The sequence below is a fragment of the Thalassophryne amazonica genome, chromosome 10, assembly GCF_902500255.1.
Source record: "Thalassophryne amazonica chromosome 10, fThaAma1.1, whole genome shotgun sequence".
NCBI lineage: Eukaryota > Metazoa > Chordata > Actinopteri > Batrachoidiformes > Batrachoididae > Thalassophryne > Thalassophryne amazonica.
In genome coordinates, this window is record NC_047112.1 from 72,531,263 (window position 1) to 72,544,201 (window position 12,939).

General features: G+C 40.5%; 1 protein-coding gene across 7 annotated transcripts in view; it reads left to right on the plus strand.

Annotated features, from left to right (window-relative positions):
- The window catches only part of celf5a (cugbp, Elav-like family member 5a), a 788,658-nt gene that overhangs the window by 616,695 nt on the left and 159,024 nt on the right, over positions 1-12,939 (plus strand). For 5 of the 7 annotated variants that reach the window (XM_034180252.1, XM_034180251.1, XM_034180254.1 and 2 more), the window contains exon 4: positions 7,896-8,024. In XM_034180252.1, the coding sequence (XP_034036143.1) occupies positions 7,896-8,024 (129 nt within the window). The remainder of the gene's footprint in view (positions 1-7,895; positions 8,025-12,939) is intronic. The other 2 variants (XM_034180253.1, XM_034180258.1) reach the window with 1 other exon arrangement.

Sequence of the window (12,939 nt, forward strand, 5' to 3'; positions counted from 1 at the left end):
GGGAGTCTTTCAGATTAAAAAGTCCAAAGCGTCTCTGCAGAGCTCCGACCAACATAGAGTAGTCCCCTCTCTCCTCTGGGGTCAGGAGCAGGAGGCAGTCTGCAGCTTCCTCTGTCAATGAAAGTGCCAGCTGCACAGCTTTAATCTTCTCAGACCAGCCCGCAGTGGCTGCTAACAGTTCGAACTGTGCCCGGTAAGCTTCCCAGCTCCCTCTGCCGGAGAACAGCGGTGTCGTGGAGCGGGTGACAAAGAGCTGCTGGGCACCGCCATCTTTGTTAGTCTCAGGTCCCGCGCTGCATTCAAGAGTGGGCTGCATGGCGTCCCGACGGCGGGTAACAGTGCTGTCCAGCCGCTGTGAACTCCAGCACTCCGAGGCAATCACGGTGTTTTCTGGAATGTCTATTGCGCATTCATCGGCCTCCTTCTTTACCTGCAGCCGGGCACTCGAGCTAGAGGACATCTTCTCCCCCCGCTTAAAGCAGTGGCTCATGCAGTGGGCAAATTCCGAGCTTCTGACACCAATGTAATATCCTCGCTGCAGTGAGTCAGCCAAGGACCATGGTTCTCTTTCAGAGCTTTTATTTTTAACACACCAAAGACAACAGAGTTGCTGTTGCAGCCACAACTCACGCTGACGACACCTTCTTTTTTCTCTTTTTTCTCTTCCTCCTCACCACACCCTCACTCCCCCTCCCAACTCGAGAACAGTTAACCCTTGCGTGACAACGTGAACATTAGAACTATGATCATTACAATATGGTACCAGTGGTGGCAGTGTTCAGCTAATTATCTGACAGTGAATCAGATATGCTAACATTTTTGCTAGTGAATTAGCTTTTCAGCTAACTTTGAAAACCAATCGTGGACCAGTTTATTACCTCCACCGATGAAGATGGAGGAGATTATGTTTTCACCCGTTTGTTTGTCTGTTTCCCTGGATCCCACACTTTTTCGTATATCATTATGAAATTTTTACTGAAGATTCATATCCTGATAGGCAAGAACGGATTCTCTTTTCAAGGTCATAAGTCAAAAGTCAAAGTCAGGAAAAATCTTGGAAAATTGTAAAAAATTACTATCTTTAACATTGAACAAATTAAAAAAAAAAATCATAACTGTCAAAAAAGATCAAATTTCTTTCATTTAATTTCTTTCAGCGTTATGCAGGATATTCTTTATTGACTGAGAAAGTTTGATCCAGATCTGATCCAGATTACAGATTCTGTGGCCCTTAAATTTAACATTTAAAACTCCATTTAATGTATATTTTACATTATATCTGAATCAAACGTGCCCCAATTACACTCATATTTAAAAGTGAGGTGCAGACTGTCACTCATGATCACCTGACAAAGTTTAATCCAGATCTGATTCATATTATGGATTTTGTGGACATTTGAATTTACAGTAATATTGAAAAGCCCATTTGGTGTACATTTTGAATTATATCTCAATCAAAAGTGCCTCAGTCACTCTCATTTGTGACAATGACGTGCAAACTAGCACTCTCAATGAACAGATGAAGTTTGATCCACATCTGATCCGTATTGCGGATTTAGTGTATATTTGATTTTAACATTGAAAAGCCCTTTTGAGCTATATTTTGTATTATATGTTAACATATGAAAAGCCACTTCTAACTGGGCTTTGACCTTGAAATTTTTTTCCACAGTAAAAATGTGTATAATTGTAAACTAGTGTTGGTAGAGGTTTGCACTCTATGTGCAAGGTGCTGTAGTTGCCATTACATTTAGTCCTGCTAAGTTTAATCAGCTAAAGGTGCTGCCACATTAGCTATACATGACAATTTGTCATTCATTTATAATCAGAGTGGGCATTTTGCAACAGCAAGAGACAAAGGTCGCTATGCCACCAGCTAGGCAGGGCCAAAATAGACCAGAAGTCTTATTTCTGCAAATGCTGAGTGACATCACACAGTGACTGCCAATCAGGGTGAATAGGCAGTGTGATGTCAGCTGGTTGTTCGCTCGAACAAAATAATCCAAGATGGAAGAAAACACACCGGAAGCTGTGTTTCTGTATAAATCTAACATGTTTCTCATATGTTTTGAAATTGTTGGTGAGAAATAAATACTTCTAAAACTAAAAACACTGTTTTTGTAACTAAATAACACCTCTGAAGTGATTTACAAGACATCTTATGGAGATGTAGTGGGTATGCCCATGATAGCGACAAAACCATCTGCTTATCAACGTGTGTAGCTAATGTGACATTTTCTTGAATAAATTTTAACTAGATAACACCTCTGAAGTGATTTACAAGACATCTTATGGAGATGTAGCGGGTATGCCCATGATAGCGACAAAACCATCTGCTTATCAACGTGTGTAGCTAATGTGACATTTTCTTGAATAAATTTTAACTATCAGGGTTTATAAACATGTTTATAAACCCTGAAGTCATACATGTTTGTTCCTGTTGGAGCTTACTTATCTAATAAGTAACACTGACACATCATGCAAAGGAAACAAGCATCACATCAAGGCCAATTGAGTAAATTCATTTATTTGATTATTACAATTATTTTCCACAATTTGTCATTTTTTGTATGTTTGTTTAATTAATATTTATTTATTTTTTTCAATTTATTTTCATTTATATAGTACTAAATCACAACAGAGTTGCCTCAAGGTGCTTCACACAAGTAAGGTCTAACCTTACTAACCCCCACAGCGACATTGGTAAGGAAAAACTCCTTCTGAGGAAGAAACCTCAAGCAGCCCAGACTCAAAGGGGTGACCCTCTGCTTGGGCCATGCTACAGACATAAATTACAGAACAATTCACAGAAACAATTCACAAAACGAATATACAGGATATAATATAATATAATATATTAATTTAAATTATTATTATTAAAATTAATATAAGGAATATAATATTTCTTCTTTGTTTCATCCTTTCTGTGCTGTGAATAAATTATGTATTGAATGGACACTCCTACAGTATTCAATTTCATTTGTTCATTTAATTATATATGTACATCATGATCATCATCTGATCTTGGTATAATAAACTTTGTTTATGCTTCAATGTGTTAAAATTAGTATAATAAATTAGGTCTATTTTTCAGGATTTAGAGCCTAAAACCCAAACCAAAGGTAAATTCATATAATAAAAGCAGTTAGCAGTAGCTTCGGGTTATGTGGTTAACGATATCTGTTCCTGCCGCTGAGAACCAGACCTTCATCAACTTGAAGAGGGTCAGCTGGCAGAGTTCAGCTGAAGTATTTAAGACAGAAAGCGAGTGTGAGTGTGTTCGTATGCGTGGTTCTGTGCAGCTGCCTCATCTGTTATATATACTGTATGTGAGATGTGGTCCAGCGGTATTCCATGCAATTTGTGCTTTACGGCTCCTCCCCCTCTTCTTAGGTTCATATCCCCCCATTCAACCTCAGAATTTATATTCTCCCTCCAGCAAAAAGAAGGACCATCTTGGCCTTTCATTTTCCAGTTCAGGGCTTTCTTTTTTCTGCAGATAAATGCTCTCCAATGCACTCTGACAGATGTCACATTGCATCACTTCCATTTTGATACATAGCCTCTGATCCTGCCACTTGCAATAAGAAGCCAGCCCTCCCAAGACAACATTCTGGCATGGGTGATTATTTTAAAGGTGCATCAGTGAATGCGCTGACTGCCGAAGCCCGAGTTGAGCATCCTGTCTATGTACATATGGAACCATGCTAACTGCAGGACTGTGGGTATCCGCTGGTATCACTGCCATCACGTAGTGATGTTTCATGTTGTCACTGACTGTTTGGATGCTCTCACATTGTAAAATGCAATGCAGAAATCCATTTGGGGTATGTCCGAGTCCTTGTCATGCAAAGGTGGGCACACATTTTTAATGGGTAAGTTTGTAGGCACATCATGAAAGTGTCAATTGGTTGATCCAATGAAAAATCCCAGAGCTGTGGTAGAAGCCTAAATAAGAGTCACATAGTTGTTTCATTGATGATGGCAGGATATGTTTGCTACTAAATATCTTCAGAGGATCCTTGGGTATGGCAGGAATGACTATGTCAAATGATGAGTTACCCAGATAACAAATATCACTTGCATTGTAAGGCAGCATGAGCTACACAGTGGCTTAGTGGTTAGCACTGATTCCTCACAGCAAGAAGGTTGTGGGATCACTTCCCATCCTTTCTGTGTGGAGTTTGCATGTTCTTCCTGTTTCTGTGTGGGTTTCCTCCTACAGTCAAATTATTATTTTTAGCCTCTGCTCCTTTCTCTGCCCCTGACCAAGGCAGCGTCTCTACATCCGGAGTTGGTCCCCAGGTGCTGGACTGTGGCTGCCTACTGCCCCTAGTGGTTGGATCGTGTCTAACTGTAATTAGGATGGTTAAATATAGAAGATAAATGTCACTGTATATATGTACAATGACAAATAAAGGAAATTATTATTATTATACCATTTTGACCATGTGGTGCATGAACTAGCATGGAGATTCCTTAGGACCCTTCACACATAGTGCGAATTTGGTCGATTTGCGCATAAAGTGCACATGAAGGAGGAATCATGTGCAAAACGAGCTTCACGATGTGTAACCACATCGTGCAGCTAGCTGGTGGCACTGTGTTCCCTCATGCACAAACAGTCGCACCGGCATCGTGCGCGCCTGCCCATCGACGCGATGTTTCATGGTGCGCTCATACGAGCTATTCCGATGGGTGTCACCCTGAGTTGTACATATTGACACTAGTCAATATGTACAACTCAATAGTGTTGAAGACCCTAGTGGCTGGAGACGTCCAAGGTCACACCCACACCTCACCTGAAGGATGGGTCAGGTAGTTTTATGCCTGGGGAGGTTACCATCCAGGACCCAAGGTGATTCTGTGGTGTGTTGGATGCAGTGACATGTGACTCAAGTGTATGCTCCCAGATGTAACTTGTTTCACCACAATCATTTCTGCTAACCCTTTTAATCCAGTGACAAGGAATCCTTAAAGACTGGAGGAATTAGCAACTGCACTGAATGGCTGTTGCTCCATCATCTGACAGGTCTTGATTTTAATCCTGCTTGTTTTTGATCATCTTCTTCACCATGTGAAACAGGTTTCCAGGTGGGATTGTCATTTTTTTTTCACTGACAGCCCAACCATGAGATAGATTGTAATGGATTGCATGTTCCCAGTAGCAGACAAGGTGCATGATCTGACATGGCCATGGAGGTAGACATTGTAAAGAACAATGAGAATGTGGTGGCCTAAAGGTTAGAGAAACATCACTGTGATGGGAGGGTTGCAGGATCAGCTGGATAAGCAACTGCATAAAGGTGAAGCAGCACTTGTTTCACCTTCATTGTGCAGTTAGGCTTTTTATTATAAAGGACTTTGAGCATTTTTTCTTGGACGGAAACTCAACATACTGCTAATTTGATGAAGAATGGAATGACCTACTCAGAGAAGCTGGATGTCACAAAGAATGTAATGAACAGATGTGAGCCAAAATGCATTGTTCCTTCACAAAGTGACAGAGAAGGAGCAAGGAGTCAAATGAATGGAACCTTTTCAGTGAATCATTCTTTTAGTGCCAGATCGGTTTATTTTTGCCACTGCTAACAACTCAAAGTATTCTATACAGTATCTGTCAAGTTACTGAAGGTGGATCCATAGGTTTTTTCTTAAGGGCTAGGTGGGGGCATGATTGTTAAGTGGTGGGAGGACAGGACTTTAAACTAAATTGCAACTGCCAACAACATAGTGTTCATGTTGTTAATTCACACGTATAGAACAATACACAACAAATATAACTAACAGCAGCAATGATAGTCATAGTAATGACCATCCTGACAGAGTACAAATGAAAATTTAGAAAATGTGAGAAAGCACAGAGCCTGAAGAAGAAAACACTGCACAGCTAACCACAAATGACACATCCAGGATCATATCTGCTCTCCATTAGGTGGTACCATTCTCCTTTACTCCTTTGGAATATTGTAACATTGTGTAGCAGCTTGTATTCTCTTGTCTGCATTGTGTGGTGTATGTTGACTCCTCCCACTTGCTCTCAACAGAACGCAAACTTGCGATCACTGGCATGGGAGGTAAAAACCCAGGGGTCTGGCCTTGTGACTAGAGAATCCTTTTCGCTGTTGGGGAGTGAGGTTTACTGACTACTGTTGCACTCAAATAAAACACATCCATGCAAGATCATTTTATTTAATTTAGTTGGGGTTACATATTAGATGGAAATCCTGCACACAATTGAATTGAGTTCATCCAGTGAGTCATCTGTTTGACACTCAAAAAACTGACTCATTGGATTGGATTTCCACCTAAAAAAAAATGTATGTAGTCCCAACTAAATTAAGTTACACAGGGTTGTGTGGATGTGCTTTATTTGAGTTGTGGCTACATATATTTATTAGATGGAAATCCTGCACATAATTGCACTGAGTTCATCCAATGAGTCAGTTTTTTGAGCACTCAAAAAACTGACTTATTGGATTGGATTTGAATCTAAAAAATATATGAAGTCCCAACTAAATTAAGTTACATTATGATGTATGGGTGTGCTTTATTTGAGTTGGGGTTACATATATTTATTAGAAGGAAATCCTGCACATAATTGAATTGAGTTCATCCAATGAGTCAGTTTTTTGAGTGCAATTGCTTACTTTCACCAGCTTTTTGGTTCCTCGATATAGTTGTTGAACAAGGAAGCTTTCCTAACATAACAAAACAAATACAATAATGAATAAATCAATACAACTTTGTGTTAGTGTGAGTGAGACAAAAATATATGGGTGCCATGTAAACCAGAAAAACTATAAAATCAGATCCATCAGAGAATGTGAGAATCGAAGGCTTTAAACAAAGGATGTGTAACGGCAAATGTCCCGTGGAGGGGGGGGGGGGTCTCACCCCATCATATCCCAGTCTGCAGCCGCTGATACGGGTCACCCTGACACTGTTTAATACTTTAGGCAGGGGTTTGTCCTGCTCTCATACTCTTCCCAGCAGTAGCTGCGAGCTCTTCTCTCGCTCTGTCTCTCAGAGATGGAGCAACAATCTGTATAAAGCGAAGGTTTCAGTGCTTCTGTTGCCAGCAGTGACTCACTGCACCGTAACATTAATCATACAAGGCCAGCGTACATCAGTAAACACCATGTGTCAGGTCAAGGTAAAGATCAGATCCCACAGCGTTTAACAGGACTCAATAGCACGCAGGCTATCTGTTGAAAAGTCAGCATTATTCATGGCGTGTCTCCGAGCCTTCGCGGCTCACAGGAGAGATGCACCATTGTTCACTGCAGAGCAGTGCTGAAATATTTCTCTGGCTACACAAAAAACACTGGATCAGCAGCAATTAGTAGAGTAAGAGAGAGATAAAGAGGGAGGGAAGGAAGAAAAAATGTAGCATCAGCGAGAGAAAAGCAGAAAAGAATGAAGAGAGATGAATAGAGTCGGAGACTGAGAATGAGATGGAGAACTTGAGCTGCTTGTGGCCCCTGGTGGTTTTAAAGGACCAAAGACGTGCTCATTGTCTTGGGTCAGTACGTGTGTGTGGAACCTCTTCATTAGTCCTTCCACTGCTTTTCCCACCAGCAGCGTGACCATTCGCTTACCCCCAGCAGCTACGAGCTCTGTGGCCGTGTGGGACAAAACCTACTTATACTGCAGATTAAAATGATCAGTCTTCGAAAACACATCAAACAGTGCAACTCCATAGAAACCCCAGTTCACTGAAGCAGAATGACGCTGTACTCTGCCAAAGTTCTGTGAAAATAAATGTGCACTTTTGCGTGAAAAAAGGAAAAAAGTTTGTGCTCTCATATTATCTCCTGCAGCAGTGGTGTTTTCTTGTAGGTTTGGTAATTGAGGTCGAAGTTATAATTGGAACTTTTGTCTCTTTGTTCTAGAAGACAGGAAGCTGTTTGTCGGGATGCTGAACAAACAACAGACCGAGGAGGATGTTTACCGCCTCTTCGAACCCTACGGAGTCATCGAGGAGTGCACGGTCCTAAGAGGTCCTGACGGAAACAGCAAAGGTAGGACCCGCCATGCGGCTGTCAGCGCCATTTAGGTCACTGACAGAGAGGTGACATACGCATTAGATATGGGTCAAAGTGGCATTTGAAATCATTACAATCATTTTTACTCTATGGTGCTTGATGTGCCTCGAGGACACAGCCAGTGCCAAAAACTGCTTGACTGACTTCAGTTTTTTTTTTTTTCTTATTTGTGAACTATGAGAGATGCCAAGTAGTTAATTATTTAATAAATAGGAAAAAAAATATCTTCGTGTGTTGTTGGAAGCCAGGAACACAAATTAATTTAAACATTTTACATTATAATTAGAAATAGATTTTTTGCCCCCTTCTAGGCAAGAAATAATGTTTTAATAAGGAAAATCTGTTTTTAAAAAGTCTCCAAACCATTCTTAGCCAAATAAAACACTCCATAATGTCATGAATTGTAATTACCCAATCAATTACCCAATTAATATAATCAAATTTCATAAAACAATTCAAATAAAACAAATGTAACTTATTGAACAACATGTCTACAAAGTATAAAACACCACTCTGCATTTCAAGCTAGTTTAACTTGGAAATGAAAGTTCACCTGCTGCCTTTAAAAAGCAAGTTAAAATAACAAGAAGAATACATTAATTTAACTCAGAAATAAGAGTTCCAGTAGTCCTGTTTTTTGACCACATAGTGTCTCTGTTTTGGTTGAAATTCCAATAACTGGTTATGTTTGTGATTCAACCAAGGTTTAACACTAACCAGTGGTCCAAGTGAACACAGGGGTGTGGTTTTGTGATGAATTTTCTCAACTGTGACACCTATTCAGTTGAAATTTTAGGTAAATGTCACCTGTACAGTTGTCTTCAGTTTCATTTATTTTGAGACAGTTTGAATAAATATTGAATATAAATAATATTTTTTTTCTAATGGGTTTGATTGGATCCCATTTTGATATAATGGTTGGATGCCAATGGGAAATTTTAAGCTTACTGTCAATTTTTCATAACTTCTGAACTGTCAGAGTTGTTTTTATTCAGGTTATTTACACATAGGATCTGCAGGGAGTAGGGTGTGTATGGATTTTTCATAAGGAAGAGTCAAGTTCAAGAAAAGTTCAAGATGGATTTTTCATAAGGAAGAGTCAAGTTCAAGAAAAGTTCAAGAAAAATTACCAAATGTCTTCAAATTGTGGTTTATTAGGCAGGCAATCCAAAGTACGAGGTCTGTTAGAAAAGTATCGGACCTTTTTATTTTTTGCAAAAACCATATGGATTTGAATCACGTGTGATTGCATCAGCCAAGCTTGAACCTTCGTGCGCATGCGTGAGTTTTTTCACGCCTGTCGGTTGCATCATTCACCTGTGAGCAGGCTTTGTGTGAGCACTGGTCCACCCCTCTCGTCGTTTTTTTATTGCGAATAAATGTCTGAACGATTTGGAGCTTTGCTGCATCAATTTTTTCCAGAAACTGTGAGAGACCTCCAGGTGGACACCATTCGGAAAATTCAGATGGCTTTCAGGGACGATTTTATGGGGATTACACAGATTAAGGAGTGCTCCAGCCGGTTTAAAGACCGCCCACAGCTGCTGAGAGCGCGGCGCACTCCGACAGGCTCACACCCCGCTGAAACAACCAGATAATTTCCAACGTGAAGGCTTTGTTGATCCGGGACGTCGTTTGACTTCCACAAAAAAGGCATAAGACGTGGACATCAGCACTTTTTCGGCACATTCCACTGTTACAGGAAGCGGACGGATGCGCCACCGTACCGCTCATGGCGCGGGACAAAACCACCTCCGTGTTGGTCTCACAGGACGGCTTTGAGATGGATTTCAGATGGCTGTCAGTGGGTTTTTAGTCGTGTGACTATCCGAGAAATTGTGCATGAGCTGGACATGCCAGAACATGTCCTGTGAGGCTTCATCACGGAGTTGCTTTGCGCCATGCGGCTCTGCCGCAACGCGCGGAATTCCTCCGCATGTCTGTCTCAATGTGCCGAAAAAGTGCTGATGTCCACATCTTCCGCAATTCCTGTGCTAGTCAGAGGACGTCCCGGATAAAACATAGCGTCCAGTTTAGAAATGAACGGCACATTCCCCTGTTACAGGAGTTTTTGTCATGGAAAGAGGAGCGGAGTTATTCCGTGCGTCGCGGCAGAGCTGCATGGCGCAAAGCAACGCCGTGATGAAGCCTCACAGGACATGTTGGGGCATGTCCAGCTCATGCATAATTTATCAGATAGTCACACGACTGAAAAGCCACCGACAGCCGTCTGAAAGCCACCTAAAAGTCGTCCTGTGAGACCAACGCAGAGGTGGTTTTGTCCCGTGCCATGAGCGACATGGTGGCGCATCCATCCGCTTCTTTTTCCATGAAAAAAACTCCTGTAACAGTGGAATGTGCCAAAAAAGTACTGATGTCCACATCTCCTGCCTTTTTGTGAAAGTCAGACGACGTCCCGGATGAACAAAGCCTTCACTTTGGAAATGATCTGGTTGTTTCAGCGGGGTTTGAGCCTGTCGATCGGTGCTCGGAGCGTGGCGCGCTCTCAGATGCTGTGGGCGGTCTTTAAACCGGCTGGAGCACTCAATCTGTGTAATCCCCATAAAATCGTCCCTGAAAGCCATCTGAATTTTCCGAATGGTGTCCACCTGGAGGTCTCTCACAGTTTCTGGAAAAAAATGATGCAGCAAAGCTCCAAATCGTTCAGACATTTCCTTAATGACAAGAGGGGTGGACCACTGCTCACTCAAAGCCTGCTCACAGAACTGGTGGGATCTGCATGGACCCCAGGTGTATAGACTTGTCAGTTTTATAACATGTTCTGACTACTATTAAAGAAGACAGATTCTGAAAGTGTTTAGCCAAGGCAGCTATTTTTTCTAGAGCATCCATCCTCAGAGTCACAGTGTTTTTTGTTGTTGTTGTTGTTGTTGTTTTTTTGTTGTTGTTGTTGTTGTTGTTTTTTAGCTGGTAATTTACAAATCCAAGTACAATCAACAAGTACAGATCTGACACAAGTCTCAAACAGTCAGCACAATGAATTACTGGTAGTTTAACTTTCTAAAACTTATACAAGTCAAGTCAAATCTGGGAGATGGTGCTAGAGCTATGCTTCATTGTGTCCATGTCACCACTGAACTGCCTTGGATCCTGGATGGCAACCACTCATGCAGACAGCAGGTCCATCTTCATATTTCTAAAATAACCATCTATCTTCAACAGCCAGGTGAAGTGAGGATGTCCCCATGGCCTTCCCCAGCCACTGATGTCCAACACACAGGCATCCCGTGGTCAGTCAGTTTCTCTTTACTCCCTCCCTGTGAAGGCAGGAAAAAAATTATCATAAAGTACAAAACCAGTGAAAACCACGACATTCAGTTTTGTTTTAGTTTGATGGGTGCTGGAAGAGGAAAGTGAGCACAAATGCACTTTCCTTTGCATGCAAATAAAGTGTCCATGTACACACTGTGAATGTGCCTAGTATGTATGTAAGGCACATTTGAATATTGCACCATATAAATATCAGAAAGACTTTGTGGTTGTTCAGAGTTCAGATCAGGGAATTCACGGTATGTGGCTGAATCAGTTTCTGTTGTCTCGTGCTGTAATGGACAAACCTTTACAACCAACAAGCGCAATTACACTTGTTATTTATACGTTGTGGGTGCTGACCACAAAAATGGCAATTAATTTGCTGGTAAACTACCAAAGATACTTGCAGGGTGTTGTGCGCTCCTTTGAACCGGGTGCAAAGTATCAATAATGTCAAAGATTTCATACTTTTTCTGAGTCAGAAATACCCCTTTCAAAACTGAAAGTGAAAGTATTTTGTTAAAACTGACAATGCACTCATTAAACGGTGTGTGCATTATTTTTTTTTTGGGTGGGGGGGGCACCTGCACTGTAAAATGTTTGTGAAATTAATGGTGAAATCACGCATCAAACTATAAAAAAGCAAAACAACTGAGTAATGTTTAAATTACAGCAATAATGTGTAAAATGTGGAACAAAACTGAACTGTGAATTTAACAGTACAAATATGTTAAAATAATCATATACCATTGTAGAATTTGCACATAACTGTAGTTTAAACACAGAAGACCATAATAGCAAAAAGTGTGTAATACAGTTAGATTTTACACATTAGAATTTTCACAAACACAGTAAAATACTGATAATTAAGGTTTTAAAAAAAAAGAGGATGTCTGTTTAAACTACATTTTGATGATAATTGAAAACATAAGATGACCGTTTTTTGCAGAGATTTTATCTTCTAAATAGACAATAAAATTGCAACAGGTTTACACTGTAAAATTTACATATTCACTGTAATGTTTACTGAATTCTCTTGGTAATCACAGCTGCCATGATTTTTCCATATAAACGGGAGGGATTTTTTATTTATTTATTTTTGGGGAGAAAACACCTGCACTGTAAAAAGTAACAAAATTGAGCTGTGAATTTAACAGTACAGATATGTTAAAATAATCATATACCATTGTAGAATTTACACATAGTAGTAAGTCCCTTTGGCTGCTCCCTTGTTTGCACTCGGGGTCGCCACAGCAAATCCAAGGTGGATCTGCATGTTGAATTGGCACAGGTTTTACGCCGGATGCCCTTCCTGACGCAACTCCACATTACATGGAGAAATGTGGCAGGGGTGGGATTTGAACCCGGAGCCTTCTGAACTGAAACCAAGCACATTAACCACTTGGCCACTGTAGTTTAAACACAGAAGACCATAATAGCAAAAAGTGTGTAATACAGTTAGATTTTACACATTAGAATTTTCACAAACACAGTAAAATACTGATAATTAAGGTTTTAAAAAAAAGAGGCGATGTCTGTTTAAACTACATTTTGATGATAATTGAAAACATAAGATGACCGTTTTTTGCAGAGATTTTATCTTCTAAATAGACAATAA